This window comes from Sebastes umbrosus, chromosome 15 (genome assembly GCF_015220745.1).
Source record: "Sebastes umbrosus isolate fSebUmb1 chromosome 15, fSebUmb1.pri, whole genome shotgun sequence".
NCBI lineage: Eukaryota > Metazoa > Chordata > Actinopteri > Perciformes > Sebastidae > Sebastes > Sebastes umbrosus.
In genome coordinates, this window is record NC_051283.1 from 28,269,703 (window position 1) to 28,294,613 (window position 24,911).

General features: G+C 39.7%; 3 protein-coding genes and 1 pseudogene across 3 annotated transcripts; all 4 read left to right on the forward strand.

Annotated features, from left to right (window-relative positions):
* LOC119503782 overlaps window positions 1-22,430 on the forward strand; it is a 119,123-nt pseudogene extending 96,693 nt beyond the window's left edge.
* Window positions 826-4,740, forward strand: LOC119503769 (gastrula zinc finger protein XlCGF57.1-like). The gene is made up of 2 exons (XM_037795755.1): window positions 826-1,270; window positions 2,966-4,740. Exons 1-2 carry the CDS (start codon window positions 1,132-1,134, stop codon window positions 4,612-4,614), a joined length of 1,788 nt encoding a protein of 595 aa, XP_037651683.1. The 5' UTR covers window positions 826-1,131; the 3' UTR covers window positions 4,615-4,740.
* LOC119503780 (zinc finger protein 771-like) lies at window positions 6,383-9,018 on the forward strand. Its single transcript, XM_037795772.1, has 2 exons — window positions 6,383-6,628; window positions 7,568-9,018. Exons 1-2 carry the CDS (start codon window positions 6,436-6,438, stop codon window positions 8,833-8,835), a joined length of 1,461 nt encoding a protein of 486 aa, XP_037651700.1. The 5' UTR covers window positions 6,383-6,435; the 3' UTR covers window positions 8,836-9,018.
* On the forward strand, window positions 11,205-14,079 carry LOC119503783 (gastrula zinc finger protein XlCGF57.1-like). The gene is made up of 2 exons (XM_037795775.1): window positions 11,205-11,450; window positions 11,885-14,079. Exons 1-2 carry the CDS (start codon window positions 11,258-11,260, stop codon window positions 13,120-13,122), a joined length of 1,431 nt encoding a protein of 476 aa, XP_037651703.1. The 5' UTR covers window positions 11,205-11,257; the 3' UTR covers window positions 13,123-14,079.
* Window positions 22,431-24,911: the final 2,481 nt, after the last annotated feature.

A 24,911-nucleotide genomic window follows, 5' to 3' on the forward strand; every position in this document is an offset into this window, starting at 1 on the left:
TTGGCAAAATAAATCATCAGAAACACATACATGTTGCCTGGACAATGGACTATTTTGCCTGCGTAAACCACATTACCCATGGTGCATCAGTGGCCCTTTGATTTAAGTTTGATTTCGAATTTTCCGACAAATGGCCAGTACAGTGTGTTTATTTATGCTTTAGAGCATAACCGCCGTGAAACAATCAGAAAAATTATGTTTTATTTCTCTGAATCGCTGCTTCGTTCGCACTAACGGCGAAGAGTCGCCGATAGATAGATAGATAGATAGATAGATAGATAGATAGATAGATAGATAGATGGAGAGATAGATAGTAACTTTATTGATCCTGAGGGAAATTCAAGTTTTCAGCATCACAGTTCCATAGTGCGAAACATGTTAGTAAAAAGGCAGTAAAAAAGTTAGTAGTGCAAAGTGCAAAAATATACCAGATATAAAAATACCAGGAGATGAAGAAAACTGTTAAAACGGAATACAGTGCAGGGTAACAACTGAGGTACAGGATTGTTAAAAAAGTGAATATAGAACAGAAGAAGCTGTTAAAAATTAATATAGTGCAGGGCAACAACTGAGATATGGGACTATTAAAAATGTCAATTTAGTGCAAACAGGGATATAGATAATAAAATATAGGAGATATACAGTAGAGACCAGGGGATTAAGAAATGTCAAATATAATATAATGCAGGATAAGAACTGAGGTAGAGAGATTTTATAAAAATAAACTAAAGTGCAGAATAAGCTGTACATTATTGGTAGAATACAGTAAAACCAGTCTATAAAGGTGCAGAGTAGAGCTGATGGGGGTGTGCAGAATTAAAAAGTAGCTCAGTCTATGAAAATGCAGTGTGCATTATTATCTGTCCTGCAGATGGGGACGGATCCGAGTTCATTGGTCGAGCCTGGGGGTATATATTAAATTGTGAATAATTAAATCATTTTTTTTAAGCGGGCTTTTATTTTGAAGGTTACCCACCAAGTTGCAGCGGAACGCCTACAAAGCTATTCATGTTAGCTTAGCATGCTAGCTGGTTAGCAACACAGCTGCTAGTCAGAGTCTGATGAGAGGAAACGGTGTTTGTGACGGAGTCTGATGGAGAAAGAGTTCCTGTGATTGTGTTTAATGTGTGAATGCTGAGAGCGTTGGTGGAGCAGCGACTAACTGCAGCTACTGAAGAGATATCTGGTCTGTTTGAAAGAACGATGGAGGAGAACTCTGGAGAACTACTGGACTCTGTTTACAACACTCAGCTCCGGTTACACAGAGCAGGTTGGTTCTCTCTGTTCTCTCTCTGGTTCTACCAGAGCAGGTTGGTTCTCTCTGTTCTCTCTCTGGTTCTACCAGAGCAGGTTGGTTCTCTCTGTTCTCTCTCTGTTCTACCAGAGCAGGTTGGTTCTCTCTGTTCTCTCTCTGGTTCTACCAGAGCAGGTTGGTTCTCTCTGTTCTCTCTCTGGTTCTACCAGAGCAGGTTGGTTCTCTCTGTTCTCTCTCTGTTCTACCAGAGCAGGTTGGTTCTCTCTGTTCTCTCTCTGTTCTACCAGAGCAGGTTGGTTCTCTCTGTTCTCTCTCTGGTTCTACTGACATCAGACCGATGTGGGTCAGTGTGAGGGTCTCCTGAATGGTTGCTCATTCTGGTTCATCAGACCAGGTTCTAACTGTCTCTCATAAAGGTTAACATGGAGGTTAAGTATAGTTCAGAAAGAGATCAGAAAGTGATTTCACAGTGTGTTATTAGTACTTTTACTTCAGTAAAGGATCTGAATACTTCTTCCATCACTGGTTACAAGTAAAGTCCTGCATTGAAAATGTTGCTTAATTAGAAGTATGTATAAAAGTTAAGTTAAGAGCAGCATACAAATATACACACTATATGCAAAATACACACTATACAAATAAATACACGACATGAGTTCAACCCAATATCACGCCAAAGCGTGTAGTAGATGTGTGTACTGTATGTGTATGTATGTATATATATATGTGTATATATATATACACATATATATATTCATATATATATGTGTATATATATGTATATATATACCTCTATAAATTAATATATATTCTATATATGTATATATATGTATGTGTATGTATATATATACATACACATACATACATACTGTATATATATATATGTGTATACATATATATATACATATATACACTATATATATACATATACATATATAGGTATATATTTACATATATATATATATATACATGTGTATATATATATATATATATATATATATACATATATATATTTATATATGTATGTATATACATACATATATAAATATATATATGTATATATATATATATATATACATATATATATATATATATACACACATACATACACATACAGTACACATACACACATCTACTACACGCTTTGATGTGATGTGATTTGATGTAACAAATATACCGAACCAAACCGAAAACCGTGATGTGAACCGAACCGTGAATTTTGTGAACCGTTCCACCCCTAGTGGTTATACATGCAGTGATGCACATGTTGAAGTGTCCTTGAGCAAGACATTTCACCCCAAATTGCTCCCGAAGTATGTATGAGTATTTAGATTAGATCCTGATGGGCAGGTTGGCACCTTGCATGGCAGCCTCTGCCATCAGTGTATGAATGTGTGTGTGAATGGCTGAATGCTGACATGTAATTTAAAACGCTTTGAGTGGTCGGAAGACTAGAAAAGCGCTAGATAAATGCAAGTCCATTTACCATTCTGGTTGTTTTGTCATGTGACGACTGATGACCTCATTACTGCTGATGCATTGTATCTTTTTGGTTGTGTCTGTCTGTCAGTCCATTTTGCAACTGTGCACATGGAGCGTAAGAGGGAATAATGGTGGAAAAAACAATGTATGTACAGGTGAATATTTGCTCAACTGTTTCACAAAACATTCTCTGTAACGTCTCTGTGTGTGTTTACTGTTTTCCTGCAGAAGACCAGCAGCTTTTGGTGGTTAAAGAAGAGCAGCAGGAGTGGAGCTCCAGTCTGGTCCAGGAGCGCCCAGAACTCTTACACATTAAAGAGGAACAGGAGGAACTCTGGACCAGTCAGGAGGGAGAGCAGCTTCAATGGCTGGAGGAGGCTGATATCAAGTTCCCATTCACTATTGTCCATGTGAAGAGTGAAGAAGATGATGAAGAGAAAGCTCAGTCCTCACAGCGTCATCAAGGACAAACTGAGGAGAACAGAGAGGCAGAGCATTTGAAAACAGAAGCGGATGGAGAGGACTGTGGAGGACCAGGACCAGCCAGGAACTCAGATCCAGATACACATTTACAGCCGTGTACTAATGACAAGACTGAGGACTCTTCTGAACCTGAGACTGATGACAGTGGAGATTGGAAGGAGACCAGAGAACCTCAGTCAGGTTTAAACCCTCTGAATAATGGTGAAGTCCCTGTCAGTGATATGAGATGTTTCATTGAAAGTGGAAATCCGAAGAGACACATGAGAACTCATACAGGGGGAGACCCGTTCAGCTGCTCCGTGTGTGGTAAATGTTTCATTAAAAGTGGAGATCTGAAGACACACATGAGAACTCATACAGGAGAGAAACCTTTCAACTGCTCCATGTGTTGTAAATGTTTCATTAAAAGTGGGGATCTGAAGAGACACATCAGAACTCATACAGGAGAAAAACCTTTCAGCTGCTCAGTTTGTAAGAAATCTTTTACACAGAGTGGAAGTTTACAGACACACATGAGAATCCACACAGGAGAGAAGCCTTTCAGCTGCTCAGTGTGCGGTAAAGGTTTCATTAAAAGTGGAGATCTGAAGGCACACATGAGAATACACACAGGAGAGAAACCTTTCAGCTGCTCAGTTTGTGGTAAAGGTTTCATTAAAAGTGGAGATCTGAAGACACACATGATAACTCATACAGGAGAGAAACCTTTCAACTGCTCAGTTTGTAAGGATTTTTTTACAGAGTATAGAACTTTACGGAGACACATGATGACTCACACAGTAGAGAAACCTTTCAGCTGCTCAGTGTGTGGTAAATGGTTCATGTCAAGTGGAGATCTAAAGAGACACATGAGAACTCATACAGGAAAAAAACCTTTCAGCTGCTCTGTTTGTAAGAAATCTTTTACACAGAGTGGAAGCTTACAGACACACATGAGAATCCACACAGGAGAGAAACCTTTCAGCTGCTCAGTGTGTGGTAAAGGTTGCATTAAAAGAGGAGATCTGAAGACACACATGAGAACTCACACAGGAGAGAAACCTTTCCGCTGCTCAGTGTGTGGTAAATGTTTCATTAAAAGTGGAGATCTGAAGACACACATGAGAACTCACACAGGAGAGAAACCTTTCAACTGCTCAGTGTGTGGAAAAAGTTTCATTAAAAATGGACAACTGAAGGCACACATGAGAACTCATACCGGAGAGAAACCTTTCAGCTGCTCAGTTTGTAAGAAATCTTTTACACAGAATGGAGATTTACAGAGACATGTGATGACTCACACAGGAGAGAAACCTTTCAGCTGCTCAGTGTGTGGTAAAGGTTTCATTAGAAGTGGAGATATGAAGACGCACATGAGAACTCATACCGGAGAGAACCCTTTCAGCTGTCTGTAAGATCTTTTGCCCAGAAAGGATATTTACAGTCGCACATGAGAATCCACACAGGAGAGAAACCTTTAAATTTCTCAGTTTGTGATAAAAGATTTGTGTGCAAGGCACATCAGTGATTTGAGATACAGTATATGGTTTATTCAAATAGGGTCGTGTTTACCGTGTTCACGAGAAGAGTCGGTATGAACGCCCCCCTCTCGTGGTATTCACGACCTCTTAACATGAAAGTTTCTGAAAGCTTCGAGCTCATGAGGTGTGACGCGTTTGTTGACGTTGTCATAAATGGCCGGGGCCATGGAAGTAAATTCTTTGGTGCATAATAAGTTAATATATTGTAATTTTAGTCGTATATTGTTCTTCTTCGTAATTGTATAATACGTATGAGGAAAATGTTGATATTCCTAACGGCCTCATCTTTTTCCTCATCATGTCTTTGCATTTACTACGTTACGTTACCCACTTGCTAGCTTGCTATATTGTTAGCCTCTGTGGCTTCTAGACACCGTCTTTTATCCTGTTACATTATAAAGGCAGGTGCCTTTATTTGTAAAGGGTGATGCCGGTAAGAGGAAAAAGACTGAAAGGACTTAATAATGGTAACAGAAGAACTTGAAATACACATTCCACATTTCTTTTTTTCTTTACTCCTTGAAAAGATATCACACCATAGCGTGCCACAACATTAATACAATTTTAACATGTCTGTAGGAGCTATTTATTTGTTGTTAATATTTAGTTGTTGTTTTACTAATAATAAATAGTATTGTTTGATTTGTTATTCTAGGTGTTTACTTTATTTAGTTGTTTTCTTTTGCTTGTTATTTGTTTAGTTTAACTATTTTCTTGTTTAGTATATTTAGTTTTTTGCGTCATAAGTATTTTGTTTTTCTTTTGTTTATGATTTGGGTAACGCTGTGGGCCCCCATGGTTATATAGGTTAGTAGACGGTGGTAGGACCAGCATGCATCTGGGCTGGCTGATGTTTTTTTACCAGAACAAGAGAGGCAGCGACATCCATGTTTTCTTTGTGCTATGTTTGCTTGTTTTTTTTGCAAAATAAATCATCAGAAACACATACATGTTGCCTGGACAATGGACTATTTTGCCTGCGTAAACCACGTTACCCATAGTGCATCAGTGGCCCTTTGATTTAAGTTTGATTTAGAATTTTCCGACAAATGGCCAGTACAGTGTGTTTATTTATGCTTTAGAAGATAACCGCCGTGAAACAATCAGAAAATAATGTTTGAAAACACACATGAGAACTCACACAGGAGAAAAACCTCACAGCTGCTCAGTTTGTGAGAAATCTTTTTCACAGAGAGGAACTTTACAGATGCACATGAGAATCCACACAGGAGAGAAACCTTTCAATAAACATGGTCTGAACTGAACTATCTTCCTGCGTGTGTTTTTCTGAGTCTGTATTTCCAGTGACACTTTGGGCTTTTTATTTTGAAACTCCAACTAATCTGACCCGGAAGTTAAACTATTTACTGAGGTTAGCTTCACACTATTTGAGCACGATGGCGTCTGGTTCTGTTAGCAGAGTCTCTTTGTTCTGGTGAGGAAGTGTGTTGTTCTGATCCATCAGAGCCTCTGTGTGTCTGGATACACCTGTCTGAATGGACTTTGTGCTCTTCAGCTTTTATTCTGAAGGTCTGACCTCTGACTCATCTCCCGGTAGCCTACAAAGCTACTGAGTTAGCTTAGCATGCTAGCTGGTTAGCAACGCAGCTGCTAGTCAGAGTGACCGTTTGATGGAGAGCAAACTGTGTTTCTGACGGAGTCTGATGGAGAGCAAGTTTCTGTCATTGTGGTAAAATGTGTAAAGTCCAGATGCTGAGAGCGTTGGTGAAGCAGCGACTAACTGCGGCTGCTGAAGAGATATGTGGGCTGTTTGAAAGAACGATAGCAGAGTACGAGGAGGAACTCTCTCGATCAAAAGAGGAGAACGAGCGACAACAGAAACTACTGGACGCTGTTTTACACCCTCAGCTTCAGTTACACAGAGCAGGTTGGTTCTCTTTACTTCTCTCTCTGTTTACTGACATCTATAAACCACTTCATAAAGGTTATCATTCAGGTCTGTGAATTTGTGGTCAGTGGTCTATAATGTTAAACCCAGTAAGTCTTCAACAAGAGCAACAACTTAGCCTATATCTTAAAGTTTGATTAAAAGACAACTTGTAATGAAGAAAATGACATTCAGTACTAATAGTAAATGGTACAACATGTATTATTTAGTCAGTATATTATACATTTTATACAAGGCGAAATGGTATTAGCATGACATACAGTATGCAAGGCTGAAAGTATTTCAGTCATTTATTAAAGCATGTGTATCACACCATGTAAAAGGCATCTCAATTCAGTCTGCAAAAGCGGCGTGCACGCCTACCTCGACCACATGGCTGATACAAACACAACAGGGTATTTGGGTGTACTAGCCCAATCCCAATGTCCTCACTCACAGACTCACAGACTTTGTGGCACATTCAATATATTGCCTATATCTCATTTAAAAATATATCAATATACTATAAAAAAAGTTCATATACCGCTCTACATGCAAGGCACTGATCTTGTCGGGTAACACCCCGTTGCTTTAAGGTTGTATCGGAGTAGTTTTACGAGTACATGAGCACATTATTGGAGACGATCCTGGTATTGGTATCGGTGCATCCCTAGAGGGAATAATGGCAGAAAAAACTTTGTACAGGTTACTATTTGTTCGACCGTTTTACTAAAAGTCTAAAAACAGATTTACAGCATTATGATATTACAGTCACTTACAGATGTTGTATAGAGACTTGACACGGCTGAGTGAACGCTGTGAAGCTGTTTGATGCTCAGTGATCTGTAGAAGTTCAATAAGGAGGTTTTGAGCTGTGATGTGAATGAACGACAACATTTCTCTGTAAAGTCTCTGTGTGTGTTCACTGTTTTCCTGCAGACGACCAGCAGCTGTTGGTGGTTAAAGAGGAGGTTCCCCCTGAACAGCAGGAGTGGAGCTCCAGGCTGGACCAGGAGGACCCAGAGCCCCCACACATTAAAGAGGAACAGGAGGAACTCTGGAACAGTCAGGAGGGAGAGCAGCTTCAATGGCTGGAGGAGACTGATATCAAGTTCCCATTCAGCCCTGTCTCTGTGAAGAGTGAAGAAGATGATGAAGAGGAACCTCAGTCCTCACATCTTCATGAAAGACAGACTGAACAGATGGAAACAGAGGCTGATGGAGAGGACCGTGGAGGACCAGCCAGGAACTCTGATCCAGATAGTCCTTTACAATCAGCTACTCATGAAAAGACTTCACCCTCCTCTGATTCTGAGACTGATGACAGTAGAGATTGGGAGGAGACTAAAGAACCTCAGTCAGGTTCAAACCCTCTGCAAAACAATGAAGTACCTGTAAGTGATGATAGACAAACTGAACAGATGCAAACAGAGGCTGATGGAGAGGACTGTGAAGGACCAGAATCAGCTAGGAACTCAGATCCAGATACACATTTACAACCAGATACTGATGACAAGACTAGAGACTGTTCTGAACCTGACACTGAAAACAGTGATGACTGGAAGGAGACCAGAGAACCTCAGTCAGGTTTAAAGTCTTCAGGAGAACAACCTTACCGCTGCCCAGTGTGTGGAAAAGGTTTCATTGAACGTGGAGCTTTTAACAAACACATACCAACTCATACAGGAGAAAAACCTTTCAGTTGCTCAGTTTGTGATAAAAGATTTTTGCGCAAGGCAGATGTGAAAATACACATGAGAACTCATACAAGAGAGAGACCTTTCAGCTGCTCAGTTTGTCAGAAATCTTTTACACAGAGTGGACATTTACAGAAACACACGTTGGTCCATACCGGAGAGAAACCTTTCACCTGCTCAGTGTGTGGTAAAGGTTTCACTGAAAGTGGAGTTCTTAAGAGACACATGAGATCTCATACAGGAGAGAAACCTTTTGGCTGCTCATTTTGTAAAAAATCTTTTACACAGAGTGGACATTTACAGAGACACATGAGACTCCACACAGCAGACAAACCTTTCAGCTGCTCAGTGTGTGGTAGAGGTTTCTTTGAAAGTGGAGATTTGACGAGACACATGATAGTTCATATAGGAGAGAAACCTTTCAGCTGCTCAGTGTGTGGTAAAGATTTCTTTGAAAGTGGAGATTTGACGAGACACATGATAGTTCATACAGGAGAGAACCCCCCTTAAGTTGTTTGGTAATGTTTTTATACAAAAGATAAATCTGACATTCCACATGGGCTGCACAGTGGTCAGCACTGTCGCCTCACAGCTAGAGGGCCGCGGGTTCGAATCTAGCTTGGGGCCCTTCTGTGTGGAGTTTGCATGTTCTCCCCGTGTTAGCGTGGGTTTTCTCCAGCTTCCTCCCACAGTCCAAAGAGGGTAGGTTAATTGTTGACTCTAAATTGCCCGTAGGTGTGAATGTGAGCGTGAATGGTTGTCTGTCTCTATGTGTCAGCCCAGTGATAGTCTGGCGACCTGTCCAGGGTGAACCCCGCCTTCGCCCAATGTCAGCTGGGATCGGCTCCAGCACCCCCGCGACCCCGAATGGTATAAACGGTTACGGATAATGGATGGATGACATACCACATGCCACGACACACAGGACCATTTGGTTGCAAAGTCTGTGGTTAAAAGTTTTCCGGATTAGCTAGTATGACACCGCATGCCAGTCCACACGGGAGAAACAAATCAGTTACAGTGTTTGTGTAAAGTTCACTGACTTTCCTCTGGCCTCTTGTTAGAAGAGAGCTCTCTCTCTCACTATGTGTTTCCAGTCTGCCACGTCCCTCTCTGAGTGCCTGGATCACTCACCAGTGGTTGCGTTCGACTTTCTCGTTAGTGTCGTATAAATTCTGTCATAGCCTAATCTATTATCTCCAGTCATTTTCTTTTTCTAATGATAATAAGAAAAATACCTATTTAAAGGTAAAGCCTGTGATTCTAATCCAAGACACTTTTTGTCAAATTCAGCGAATTTTCTCACAGTCTGCTGTCCGTTCTGTTTGTGCACTTAGAAAAAGTCTAGTGTTCATACAGCCCTGGCTCTGTAAACGGGAAGGAGCTGTACTGAATGTATTTTTTTTTGTTTAAATATTTGAAGCATCTATTGATGAATGACACTTTGAATGTCTTTTAATACAGGTGCAATCTCCCTTTGTGTTTGACAAGTGGGAGGGCAAACAGTTTTTGACTGCAGTGTAAATGTTGTTTTTGAAGGCTAAATGGCAACAAATATGGATTGAAACAGAATATTTTGTTAGATAAAAACATGTTGTGCATTTTGAAAATGATTACATCCATCTTTTTTCAATGAATTTTAACTTTTGGATTGAGTCAATTACAGAGACGAGGTCTGAGCATCGCGGTGGAATCTCCTAAACAACTTTAAATTGGGTCATTTACAGTGTTTCTTGGTTTATAACACTGCTTTTATTTTAGTTTTTGCACAGGACATGATAATTGAGTGATACATTTGACTTGGTTTCTGTAGTTTGTTTATCTGGTTATAAGTTGATGTTTTGACATATTGATCTGATTTTATATGATAATGTGATGTGAGCATATTTAGAACATAGAAAAGTGAATATGCTCCCCTATTCTGTTTTTTTTTTTTGTTTCATTTATATATATTTATGAATGTTTATTGAAATGTAGTGAGGTACAAGGAGCCCTCTATGTACAGATCTCCACAGATAGCAACGGTCTTGTACAACATTAAATGTCTAACAAAAGAGTCAGATACACTAATTTGCCAGAAATAGAAGAAATATTAGATTTACACTCCAAGACCAAAATGTATATCTTCCAAACTTAAAGGAAAGGGAAATAAACTACCATCATCTTTTTAATTTGGGTAATTATTTTTTCACAGCTATGAAAATGTAATTAAATTTGTCTTTCTTCAAACTGAGTTGGTTGAACACAAAGTGCTTCCCAAACTGAAAGGACTTAATAAAGGCAACACAAGAACCGAAAGAGCTGCTCCATTCATTCCATATATGTTTCTTTATTTCTCTGCTCTTTGAAAAGGTATCAGACCATAGTGTCCCACAACATCAAGTCATTTATTGACATCTGAGCAATAGATTCCCTGAGGACGGCCCAGGTTGTGGTTGAAAGCTTCAGAAGCAACAACTAATTTGTTCCTTGTGTTGAGAAATGTTTTGAAGCTCTTTAAATGGTGTATTTTAGTCATTTGCGTGTGTTTTTCTGAGTAATTTCTGTAACAATTTCTGGACTTTTATTTTGAAGGTGCCCCGGAAGCGGTATTCTTTACTGAGGCTAACTTCACACTATTTGATCAAGATGGCGTCCAGCAGCAACATGTAACGTTTTGTTAGCAGAGTCTCTTTGTTGTCCAACAGTTCTGATCCATCAGAGCCTCTGTGTGTCTGGATCAACCTGTCTGAATGGACTTTGTGCTCTTCAGCTTTTATTCTGAAGGTCTGACCTCTGACTCATCTCCCGGTAGCCTACAAAGCTACTGAAGTTAGCTTAGCATGCTAGCTGGTTAGCAACACAGCTGCTAGTCAGAGTGACCGTTTGATGGAGAGCAAACTGTGTTTCTGACGGAGTCTGATGGAGAGCAAGTTTCTGTCATTGTGGTAAAATGTGTAAAGTCCAGATGCTGAGAGCGTTGGTGAAGCAGCGACTAACTGCGGCTGCTGAAGAGATATGTGGGCTGTTTGAAAGAACGATAGCAGAGTACGAGGAGGAACTCTCTCGATCAAAAGAGGAGAACGAGCGACAACAGAAACTACTGGACGCTGTTTTACACCCTCAGCTTCAGTTACACAGAGCAGGTTGGTTCTCTCTCTGGTTCTACCAGAGCAGGTTGGTTCAGTTAGTTCTTCTTCTAATAGTAAATGGTACAACATGTATTATTTAGTCAGTATATTATACATTTTATACAAGGCGAAAAGGTATTGGAATGGCATAGGCCTACAGTATGTGAAGTTGAAAGTATTTCAGTATTTTAATAAAGCATGTGTATCACACCAAAGCGGCGTGCACGACTACCTCGACCACATGACTGATACAAACACAACAGGGTATTTGGGTGTACTGGCAGTCACTTACAGATGTTGTATAGAGACCTGACACGGCTGAGTGAACACTGTGAAGCTGTTTGATGCTCAGTGATCTGTAGAAGTTCAATCAGGAGTTTTTGAGCTGTGATGTGAATGAACGACATTTCTCTGTAACGTCTCTGTGTGTGTTTAATGTTTTCCTGCAGATGTCCAGCAGCTGTTGGTGAGGAAAGAAGAGGTTCCCCCTGAGCAGCAGGAGTGGAGCTCCAGTCTGGACCAGGAGGACCCAGAGCCCCCACACATTAAAGAGGAACAGGAGGAACTCTGGACCAGTCAGGAGGGAGAGCAGCTTCAATGGCTGGAGGAGGCTGATATCAAGTTCACATTCACTCCTGTCTCTGTGAAGAGTGAAGAAGATGATGAAGAGAAACCTCAGTCCTCACATCTTCATGAAAGACAGACTGAACAGATGGAAACAGAAGCTGATGGAGAGGACTGTGGAAGACCAGAACAAGCCAGGAACTCTGATCCAGATACACATTTACAGCCAGATACAAATGACAAGACTGGAGACTGTTCTGAACCTGAGACTGAAAACAGTGATGACTGGAAGGAGACCAGAGAACCTCAGTCAGGTTTAAACTATTTGAAAAATGATGAAGTTCCTGTCAGTGATTTGAGATGTAGTGCTGGTGAGAAACCATTTAACCGCTCTGAGAGTGGACATCTGAATAGACACATACAATCTTGCACAGAAGAAAAACCTTACAGCTGCTCAGTGTGTGGGAAAGGTTTCATTGGACGTGGAACTCTTAATAAACACATGAGAACTCATACAGGAGAAAAACCTTTCAATTGCTCAGTTTGTGATAAAAGATTTTTGCGCAAGGCAGATGTCAAAATACACATGAGAACTCATACAGGAGAGAAACCTTTCAGCTGCTCAGTTTGTCCGAAATCTTTTACACAGAGTGGAAGTTTACAGAAACACATGATAACTCACACCGAAGAGAAACCTTTCAGCTGCTCAGTGTGTGGTAAAGGTTTCACTCAAAATGGAGTTCTTAAGAGACACATGACAACTCATACAGGAGAGAAACCTTTCAGCTGCTCAGTGTGTGGTAAAGGTTTCTTTAAAAGTGGAGATCTGAAGAAACACGTGAGAACTCATACAGGAGAGAGACCTTTCAGCTGCTCAGTTTGTACGAAATCTTTTACACAGAGTGGAAGTTTACAGACACACATGATAACTCATACAGGAGAGAAACCTTTCAGCTGCTCAGTCTGTAAGAACTCTTTTGCACAGAAAGTACATTTACAGAGACACATAAGAATCTACCCAGAACACAAACCTTTCATATGCTCAGTTGGTGATAAACGATTTGCGCACAAGGCAGTTCTGACGGAACACATGATAACTCATACTGGAGAATACCCCCTTTAGTTCTGTTTCTGATAAAGGTTTTAAACCAAATGTAAATCCAACATAGCACATGCACGTCACAGAGGGGAGGAACCATTTCGTTGCACAGATAAAAACTATTACACACTACATGGCAGTCCACACAGGGGAGAAATTCAGACTTTCTTCTGGCCTCTTGTTATGTGGAAATAAATGACGCTGCAGAGATGCTTGCTAAGCCATCCCTTCAAGCAGGATTGAAGAACTGAGGGCAAGACTTGGTTCAACAGTAATCAGCTAAAACCTGTCAGACTTGAGGCTAATACAGTCTCCAAAGTAAAAGAAAAGTATTTGCAGCTAAGTTGAAGCTACGCGACCATTTTAATTATTTTTTTATTTGTCTCTACGGTATTTTGTTGTTTTCTGGGCACTGGGCTTTTTGGTCTTACATGTATTCATTGATTAAATGTTTAATAATATTAATAATAATAATAAGTAAATCTTGTTTTACATCGTCTAGAAGTATTTCAGGTCCCCTGGGGCAGCTTTGGCTCAGTCGAAGTGTCCTTGAGCAAGACACTAAATTGCTCCCGAAGGCTGTGCCATCGGTGTGTGAATGAGTATTTAGATTAGATCCTGATGGTCAGGTTGGCACCTTGCATGGCAGCCTCTGCCATCAGTGTATGAATGTGTGTGTGAATGGGTGAATGTTGACATGTAGTGTAAAGCGCTTTGAGTGGTCGGAAGACAAGTCCATTTATCATCTGACATCATCTGATACATCTCAACATCACTGGAATTTCATACAGGAGTGAAGAACAAATTCAAAGTTCTATATTTTATTTGTATTCCGATTCATCATCCAATTAAAAATCTGTGTTAATTGTACGTCTGAACAACAAAGGGACCACAACAACTTTCTTTTCATGATCTGTTATTTTCCCCATTACCTTGTATTATGGATAGCCTCCAATTAAAGTCAGAGAGAGTTTGAGAGTCTGTCTGTCAGCAAGATTTATTTTTTTTACATAAGTTATCGTCTGAGGCTGATAATTCCTGAGCGTCAGGTTTGATATGAGTTGGCCTAATAAATAATTCTAGTGTTCATAAAACACCATAATCATATTCTGGGTTATTAAATAATGAACTCACAATCAGATAAATAAATAAATAAATGGAGACGCTAATAATGAATAAATATAAAGGCATTGTGCCAGTAGAAATGGTTCCATTTCACAGTATAAATACAGACTGCAGGTGGTTATTCATGTGCAGGTGTTTGTGTTTATCACAAACCAAATTCATCCTAATCTGTTATTATCTTGACTGATATATGTAAATAAATGTGGGAAATGGCATTGTCTGTGTACGTAAGAGAGAGAGAGAGAGAGAGAGAGAGATAATTCAGCTATTTTATTTAAGTAAAAGTATCAATACTCTGAAAATACTCTTTTACAAGTCCTCCATTCAGAAGTGTTGCTACTAGGGCTGTCAATCCATTAAAATATTTAATTGCAAATTAATTGCACATTTTTTATCTGTTCCAAATGTACCTTAAAGGGATATTTGTCAAATATTTAATACTCTTATCAACATGAGAATGAGCAAACATGCTGCTTCATGCTAATGTATGTATTTGTTACTTGTTCAACATAAATAAATAGAAATAAAGGGAAATAAAAGGGTCATATATCACTGCCCACTCATAATCATCAACAAGAATCCCAATTAGTATGCAGGAATTGTGGGGCGGCATTATCTCCTTTCCTTTGGTAAAGGATGCTCCAGTGTATCAACTGCTAAAGGAGATAAGAAAGGAAGCTTTGTAGCACCTTTCCTCAGCATTTTTAGAGAATTACAACAGCGCTTATCATTTTCATGCTACTTCTTATTGGTTACATTCACAAAAGAATCTCTCCAAACATTTCGAAAAAAAATCATATATATTATATATATATAATATATACAATATATATATATAATATATATAAAAAGTTCCTTACGGAGTGAAATGTATCTGAGTAGCAGCCATGATAAGAGCTGTTTTTTTTACTTTATTTAAAAAGTTAAATACAATATATTCGCATGTTCAGATTTTTCATTACAATTCTGCAAAAATATTTTACAGTATAAAAATTATATAAAAATAAATTATACAACAAATAAAATGTAAGGAAAGGAAAAGATGAATAAAAAAATAAAAAAAAATAACAAGCAAACAAAAAAACATTCAGGGTCTGTTAAACAATCGGAATACATTTAAAATGTCTAAACAATTTAATAGTTTTAGTCAATTTAGAATTTTTGAGTTTTAAGTTATCAATCATGGTCAAATGTGTTTTAAAATCTGATTCCGTCAGGAACCTTCCTAAGAGGGAACAAAATGTCATCACTCGACTGAGAATCGACCAAACAGGTCTTAACCACACATTATATAGAATAGGCAAGCACCCAACTGGGAAATGCACATATTGTAATCAACCAGAAACTGTTGAACATATCCAGAGGAATCACCTTTTACAGTCACTAAGGAAGGCAAAACATCCAGACTTTTCATTGTCAGGTCTATTAGGGAATACAGCAGATAACATATACCGTGAAATTATTCAGTTTTGAAGAGAAACTGATTTAGTTAAACGAATCTAGTGTTTTCCTCATTATTATTATTTTTATTTTTATTTATTTTATTTTTGTATTTTGTTTCTGCACAATCTTCTGTTCCACACTCCAGTCCAGATGGTGACGGTAATGCACCTCTAAGATGGTTTGCCAATCGCCAATAAACACCAAAGAAGAAGAAGAAGAAGAAGAAGAAGAAGAAGAAGAAGCAGAAGAAGAAGAAGAAGAACCTTCATAAGAAAACAAGACTTTTTTTAAAAAAATTTTATTTCAAAATGACAGTATACATAGTAACATCAGAAAACATTAAACACATTTACATACAAAAGAAGCATAGTGAAAACATAAACAAAGAGCTATGGCAAACATTAAAGGACAACAGAAATGAAACAAACCAACATAAAAAAAACACCCAATAAAAATAAATAAATAAGTAGATAATAATAAAAAAAGACCACGCGAGAGTATGACAATAATTTCACTTAAAAACATTAAAGATATTGCGTACATTCATTGCTTTCATTGCTTTTTTGTTTTGTGGGGAAGAAATTGTTGACAGATATAATTCCATTTCTTTCATAAATATGAAAAAATTTGGCTTTTTTTGGTAAATTTACACTTAAAAATTAAAAATTAAAGAATTAAAATTAAATTAATAAGAAAAAATGCATTACTGTCTTTGTCACTGTAACCATAGCAACCAAATATAATATTTCTAGAGTACAGTGCAAAATCTGAGAAAATGTTAACAAGTATAAAATTATTGACATCTTTCCACATTCACATGTAAATTTACAGGACCAGAATAGATGAGTTTCAGGATGTGATTCACAGAAGGAACCTTTTTACTTCTCGACCTCACCCATGGTCCCATGGTGTTCCACCGGAAGGGGCGGGGCTTCACCTCGTGATATAAGTTGTAAAACTTTTGGCTGTATTCGAAACCGCATACTATACTAGTAGTACGTACTGATTTGGCCAAAATGTAGTATGCAGTATGCAGTATGCGAACAAAAGCAAAATCTCCAGTATGCCAGAAATACCCGGATGACGTACTGATTTGGAAAAATTCTCCAGTCTGCATCAGACCAGTCTATCTCGCCTACTGTATCCCACAATGCAAAGCGCCGGAACAGTACAGGCTACGGGTACAAAAACAGCAGCCAGAAGCTGCTCGTTTTTTACGTTTTCTGTAGCCATTTCAACACTAAACTCACTTCTGAAAGTTTTTGAGGCGAGAAATCAACTGTGTAGATTATTAATATCGGCAGTTTTACGAAGTTAGATGGCGAATCGAACATTTGTTCCACCGTTGTCGGAGTTTAGAAGCTCCACAGAATACCGTGACAGCCAGCGAGCGCCTGCCCGGGTCGCTGCCAGCAAGCCGGGTAGTCACGCTCAGAGACCGCTATGAGCTGCTGGAGCTCACTCCGGCCTCGTAGACAAGAGGCTTTTATTTCCTTGTTGACGGATAGTTTGTTTAAATATCACAACACAGATGTGCATTATAAATTAACAGGAACCTGTGTTTATTTGTATTATTTTTTTCGAGTTAAAAAGCTCCACAATCGCCCGCGGGCGTAGCTCGCTGGAGAGCCGGCCAGTGACGCTCACAGAGCGGCTGCAGAGCAGCAGAGTGGCGAGGGAAAGAGCAGCTTCTGACGGGGCAGAGATTACTGCTGAGACAACATGACACTTTTTTAACATTTCTCTAATATCTGGAGGGAGATCAGTCCACTTTTTTTGTTGTTGCTGTAAGTGAAAAAGCAGTTTGAGTAAAGTAAATGTTGTGGATGAATGTTTTATATTTCCCGTCTCTCCTCGTTGATGATCCTGTTTGTCAGACTTCTTTATGAGCTGTCAGAATAAATAGTTTAAACCTGCAGTATCTTATAAAGTAAACAAGCAGAACATAAACAACAAAATCAAAGTTGTATTTTTTTGATAATATTGTAATAGTGGTACAAGTTAGTTTTTTTGTCCTGTGCTTCAAGAGCTGGTTTGAAGGCTTAAGCCTCGTCTAGCATACTGCTAAATACATCACTTTAACTGTCACATACTGCGTACTACTGAGGAGCGCAGTATGCAGTATGTACTGCATACTGCATGCTGCGCTCCTCAGTATACTGCGCTCCTCAGTAGTATGCAGTATGTACTGTATACTGCGCTCCTCAGTAGTATGCAGTATGCAGTATGTACTGCATACTGCATGCTGCGCTCCTCAGTAGTATGCAGTATGCAGTATGTACTGTATACTGCGCTCCTCAGTAGTATGCAGTATGCAGTATGTACTGTATACTGCGCTCCTCAGTAGTATGCAGTATGCAGTATGTACTGTATACTGCGCTCCTCAGTAGTATGCAGTATGCGGTATGTACTGTATACTGCGCTCCTCAGTAGTATGCAGTATGCAGTATGTACTGCATACTGCGCGCCTCAGTAGTCTGCAGTATGCAGTATGTACTGCATACTGCGCGCCTCAGTAGTATGCAGTATGCAGTATGTACTGCATACTGCGCGCCTCAGTAGTCTGCAGTATGCAGTATGTACTGCATACTGCGCGCCTCAGTAGTCTGCAGTATGCAGTATGTACTGCATACTGCGCTCCTCAGTAGTCTGCAGTATGCAGTATGTACTGCATACTGCGCGCCTCAGTAGTCTGCAGTATGCGGTTTCGAATACAGCCTTTATTTAGAAGGAGGTGGAACCGGAAGCAACTCACTGAAGCTCAACTTTAACACTGTGAAGAAGTTTGTTCCCGATCCTGCTCTTTCCGTCAGTTCATCAGATACAACCGGAGTGAGCCAGCAGAGCCGGGATGTCCGGATGAACGTGTTGAAGTGACTTTGTGGACGTTTCTCTTCTGACTCCGTTAGCCGAGAATGCTAAAGGAAGTTAGCATAGCGTGCTAGCTGGAGATAGCTCGAGCACGCAGCGCTAGTTGATAGAGAACAGACTGTGTTTATCGTGGACCCACATGTGCAGATAAACCTGAATCTGAATGGACTCCGTGCTGTTCCTTTTATCCGAAAACATCCGAATCAGAAGTTATCTGAAGTTAGCGTGCTAGCCGGAAGTAGAGACGGAGACGTGTAGCCTAGCAACACAGCGCGTGTCAGAGTGTCCACACGGAGCGTGTCTGGAGGACAACATGTCTAAAGGGGACGTGCTGAGAGCGTTGGTGAAGCAGCGACTAACTGCGGCTGCTGAAGAGATATGTGGGCTGTTTGAAAGAACGATAGCAGAGTACGAGGAGGAACTCTCTCGATCAAAAGAGGAGAACGAGCGACAACAGAAACTACTGGACGCTGTTTTACACCCGGAAGTCCCGAAACACAAAGCAGGTTTGTTTCATTTGTTTTATTATCACTTTAACTAAAAAATACTAAAACCACACTATGAACATGAGTTTGTTTGCACCAGTGGCGGCTGGTAACTCAAAACATTGGGTTCATGAGGAAAACCAAGCCACGGCATCATGTTATTTTACACTATTTGGCTACTTATCTCTACTTTCTTTATTAAACAAAAGATAATTAGGAATAAAAAGAAACAGGAAGTCTGAAAAAACACGCACGCTGCGCAGCGCTTCGTCTCTCGCGGCCAGTTAGTTCATTCTAATAGAAACAATGCAATCAAACTGATTTTGTCACTGACGCTGGCTCGCGTTAAATAAAGATATTCCACGTCGTCTTTCGCCTCCAGAAGCTGTTGGTTGTCTTAACCAGGGGTTCTCAACCTTTTGTAACTCGAGGCCCACCTCCGATTGTTAAAAAATGCTCCCTTCCGAAATACATAACAAACTGGGCTATAAATATGAGTTATGCCACTGCCAGGTGTAATGACCGACATAATATTCAGCTTACCCTCACCCATCACTGCCATTATGAATCCAAAGTATTCACGATCATATTTCTTCACCACACACTTTTACTGGTTTCAAAAATTGCTTTTTGTGTCCCTGCATCTGTGACATATATGTATGTAAAGGGAAGACTCGTGGGTACCCATAGAACCCATTTTCATTCACACATCTGGAGGTCAGAGGTCAAGGGACCCCTTTGAAAATGGCCATGGCAAATTTTGGAGCGTTATTTAACCTCATTCCTGACAAGCTAGTATGACATGGTTGGTACCAACGGATTCATCAGGTTCAGTATCTTCACTCTAGCTTTAAAAGTGAGCCCGCTATAACCTCTGAAATACAGAATAGCGGTTAATCTAACCATAATCTAACCATTTGGCAGCACCTTTGCGGTCCACTAGGTGGCTCTCTGAGGCCCACCAGTGGGTCCCGGCCCAGTGGTTGAGAATACCTGGTTTAGACTCTACTTCTATAGCTTTAGACTGTAGTTCTGTCACCTCATGTGAGGGGATGTCCCCCTCCTGGTGGAGCTAATAAATGCACCTCTTACTGACAGATTGTTTCTACAGATCTGCTGTGGTACCTATTGGACAAAATGATGTAAACAAACAGGAGGGAAGTTGCAAATGTCACATGGCCCATAAATGCACAGGAAGCGATCTGCAAAATCTGGAATATCATTCCACGTGTAGAAATAGATGCACAAATGCGTGTTTATCACTTTAGCCACCTACGCCCTGAGCCTTTCCTAAGCCGACCTAGAGCCGGTCGCAGCGTATCGCCTCGTATGCGGGACTCCCCAGCCTGCTGTGTGTCGCTCATACCCTCCAGCTAGCTGTTAACGAGGGTCTTTTGGCACAGAGAAGTACTCGTATCGGTACTCGGTATCGGCGAGTACCCAACTGTAAGTACTTGTACTCGGTCTGAAAAAAAGTGGTATAGGTGCATCCCTAGTCTGGAGCTTTGCTGTCAGTTATATTTCTTAGAAAGTAAATTGGCAGCTCAGATTTGTAACAAATCCAAATCGGCCAAGAAGATTGCAATCAGTGCATCTCTATCAGAAAGTGATTGGTTTCTGACGGAATGCCCCCTGTGTGACTGTTACTATGTTATACTAATATATATTATATCATTAGATTATTATTACTCATGCTTTAATGTAACAGCAGGAATTTACTGTAATAGTTGGTTGAGGTGGAGCTCATATGATCTATTAATTAATTAATAAGTGTTAGCACGAAATTACAGTTTTTAAGACACATTTATGTATTTCATTAGTCTCCACAGACGTCCAGCAGCTGTTGGTGGTTGAAGAAGAGGTTCCCCCTGAGCAGCAGGAGTGGAGCTCCAGTCTGGTCCAGGAGGACCCAGAGCCCCTACACATTAAAGAGGAACAGGAGATACTCTGGACCAGTCAGGAGGGAGAGCAGCTTCAAGGGCTTGAGGAGGCTGATATCAAGTTCCCATTCATTCCTGTCTCTGTGAAGAGTGAAGAAGATGATGAAGAGAAAGCTCAGTCCTCACCGCTTCATGAAAGACAGACTGAACAGATGAAAACAGAAGCTGATGGAGAGGACTCTGGAGGATCAGAATCAGCCAGGAACTCAGATCCAGATAGTCCTTTACAATCAGCTGCTCATGACAAGACTTCACCCTCCTCTGAACATGAGACTGATGACAGTAGATACTGGGAGGAGACTAAAGAACCTCAATCAGGTTCAAACCCTCTGCAAAACAATGAAGTACCTGTAAATGATATGGAATGCAATACTGGAAAAACATCAGTTAGCTCCTCTGAATGTGCTAGAAGCTTTGGCCACAAGGGACATCTGCAGAAACAAACTGGAATCCAAACAGTAGTGAAACCATTTAGTTGCTCCTTTTGTGGTAAAACATTTGCAAGAAAATCAGGTTTGGCCACACACTTCAAGATTCATACAGGAGAAAAACCTTTCACCTGCTCAGTTTGTCAAAAAACTTTTAAAAGCAGAGGTGAGGCTGTGAAACACATGAGAGTCCACACAGGGGAGAGACCCTTCAGTTGCGACCTCTGTGGTAAAAAATTCACGCAACAAAGTAATCTGAGAAAACACTCTATTGTTCACACAGGGGAGAAACAATTCAGCTGTTCAGTTTGTAGTAGAAGATTTGCACAAAGAAGTAATCTGAGAACACACATGGCTATCCACACTGGGGAGAAACCATTTAGTTGTTCAGTTTGTAATAAAAGTTTCGCCCAAAGAAGTAATCTGAGAACACACTTGACTGTCCACAAGGGGGAGAAACCATTTAGTTGTTCAGTTTGTAATAAAAGTTTCACACAAAGATATAATCTGAGAAAACACTTGACTGTCCACAAGAGGTAGAAAACATTTAGTTGCTCAGTTTATAGTAGAAGATTCACACAACAAAGTAATCTGACAAAACACTTGACTGTCCACAAGGGGGAGAAAATATTTAATTGCGGCGTTTGCAATAAAAGATTCACTCGGCTCCATCTTTTAAAAAAACACACGTGTGTTGGTGAAAGCAGCAGAAATAAGTGAAGCTGCAGAGATGCTTGTTGAGCCATTTTTTTCCAGCAGGATTAAAGTACTGAGGGCAAGGCTTGGTTCAACACTGATCAGCTAGAAACCGTGAGGGTGATAAAGTCACCAAAATAAGCGCTTTTAGCTAAGATGAAGCTACACAATCATTTAAATTCTGTTTATATTTGTCTTTACTTTGTTTTCTTGGCACTGTGGTATTACATGTCTTCATTTATTACATTTTTGTTATTTTTTAAAAGTATCATGTCCCGTATACAGTACTATGGTCATCATTTGTTGTTTTAAAATGTGATTAATAAATAAAATTGCTTGACTTAGCTCTAGGGCTGCAGCTATTGATTATTGAAGTAACTGAGTATTCTACAGATTATTCCATCGATCTATCGAGAAATCGGATAAACAAAATACTTTTGCTTCATTAAGGAGCAATAGTGAATATACAAAAGAGAAAATAGGTCGGAACAACTAATTGATTTCCTTTCCACACAATGATTTCTGTCAAACCTAAACCCATTTAGTGCCGTATTACATTCTGGATTTCAACGCTCCAGACTAACTTTTTCCACCATCGTCCCATAACCATCCCGTAAAAGTATTTAAATCGTCCGGAAGTCAGTGTAAACTCTAAATGTTATCCTTTTAATTTGTTCTAGTCATCTATAGTGGTTATTTGCATAAAACACACAATTGAAATGATTAGGAAATAAATTATTGTATTTGTATTTAAATATTTGCTTTGATAGTAGTTTGTAGTTTTAATTATGCATTATAAGTTGTTTAGAGCTTTTGTTAGGAAGTTATACAGGTCATAATTCCCTCTCTATTATTTTACATTTTACAAGATTACATTGGAACACATAACGTTATAATTTACCGTCGTCATTTTTACTGAATAGAGCTTGGACATATCATAATGTAACTCAAGGCAACCTCCATTAGCTGTTACCAGTTAGCTAAGCAGGACTGTCTTTTAGTTTTTTTTAGTCGTCGAGTTTCTTGAGGAATTGTTACTTAGCTCCCAATAACACAATTTATTTCTAAGTTGATGGACTCTCCTGGTCTTGACAAGATCTTTCATCATTTGTAAAACATGACCAGTTGATTCTTAAACTGCTCAGACTGTCAGTGCTATTTCGGTCAAATCACAAATCTTTTTTTTTTTTAAGATTATTTTTTATGCCTTTTATTGAGAGAGATAGTGATAGTGGTGAAATGGGATGACAATGCAGAAAGGGCCACAGGTCGGATTCGAACCCTGGGCAGCTGCAGCAAGGACTCGCCTATTTGATACATGGGGCGCCCGCTCTACCCGGTGAGCTAACTGGCGCCCCAAAATCACAAATCTTATTAGTCCAAAATTAGTCCATGCATTTGTTACTTCTAGACTAGATGACTGCAACTCCTTATTATCAGGCTGCTCCAACAAGTCTCTTAAAACTCTCCAGTTAATCCAGAATGCTGCAGCACATGAACTGACAAGAACTAGGAAAAAGAGATTGCATATCTCCCGTATTAGCTTCTCTGCACTGTCTCGCTGTAAAATCCAGAATAGAATTTAAAATCCTTCTCCTCACCTACGAAGCCCTAAATGGTCAAACACGTTCTCACCCCAACTCGTTACACACGTTTTTCCAATGCACTAAACACATGTTTTAATGACCCCTCTGCGTCACTCATCGGTCGCAGTAAACATGTGTTTAATGTTGCGAATTAAACAAAACCACTTACTTAGGTTTAGGAAAAAATACAACATGGTTGGGCTTGAAATTACTAAATTTTCACAGTGCAAATGTGACTTGACGTTGTGAACTCAGCGATAAGAGAGAGAGAGACACCCTCTCTACATTTAAGAGTAGGCTTAAGACTTTCCTCTTTGATAACGCCTATAGTTAGGGCTGGCTCAGGCTGCCTGGACCAGCCCCTAGTTATGCTGCTATAGGCCTTGACTGCCGGGGGACTTCCTTTGATACACTGAGCTCCCTTCTCGTCCTCTCTGTATGCATGTTACTAACTTGGCATCATCCCCGGAGTTTTTGCGCTTTCTCGTCTTGCAGGTTGCCATGGATCGTGGTTCTGCTTGACGCCCACTACTCGTACTAATATTATTATTGGATATTTTTATATTTGCTATCGTCATTATCGTTGTTGCTGGGCATATCTCTCTCTCTCATCCCAGATGGCCACCCATCCAGAGCCTGGTTCTGCTCGAGGTTTCATCCTGTTAAAGGGGGAGTTTTTCTTGCCGCGGTACGGTGTAGACCTGGGGCCTGTACTAGGAAGCAAGTTCAACATACCCAGAATATCTGCGTTACCTGACTTCACTAACCCTAACCACTGCAATCGCACTAAGAGGTCATACGATGGTGGTTATCAACTCGGTAAGTCAACCCAGGGTTTCTCAATCTGGCTATGAGTCATTCACATAAAAGGGGCAGGGTTTGCAGGGTATGACCAGTCGCAAACATGGACAAGTCTACTATGTATGTGTATATACAGTGTATATATATATATATACACTGCATATATATATATATGCAGTGTATATATATATATATATATATATACACAATCATTTGATCATTTTCATGCATTCACTACAGTATGAGAAACATATTTCAGCATAATACACAAATACAAAGAAAGGCTAATAATGGGAATGACAAAATCCATTAATAAGATTTTATTTTCATATTTCAACACAAACGGCACCCTGCGGACTTTGAAAACCTTTGAATGCAAAATCAAGATCTCATCATGTGTTGTTTAAGTCAATTGTGCTTAGTCGTTCATGCTTTATG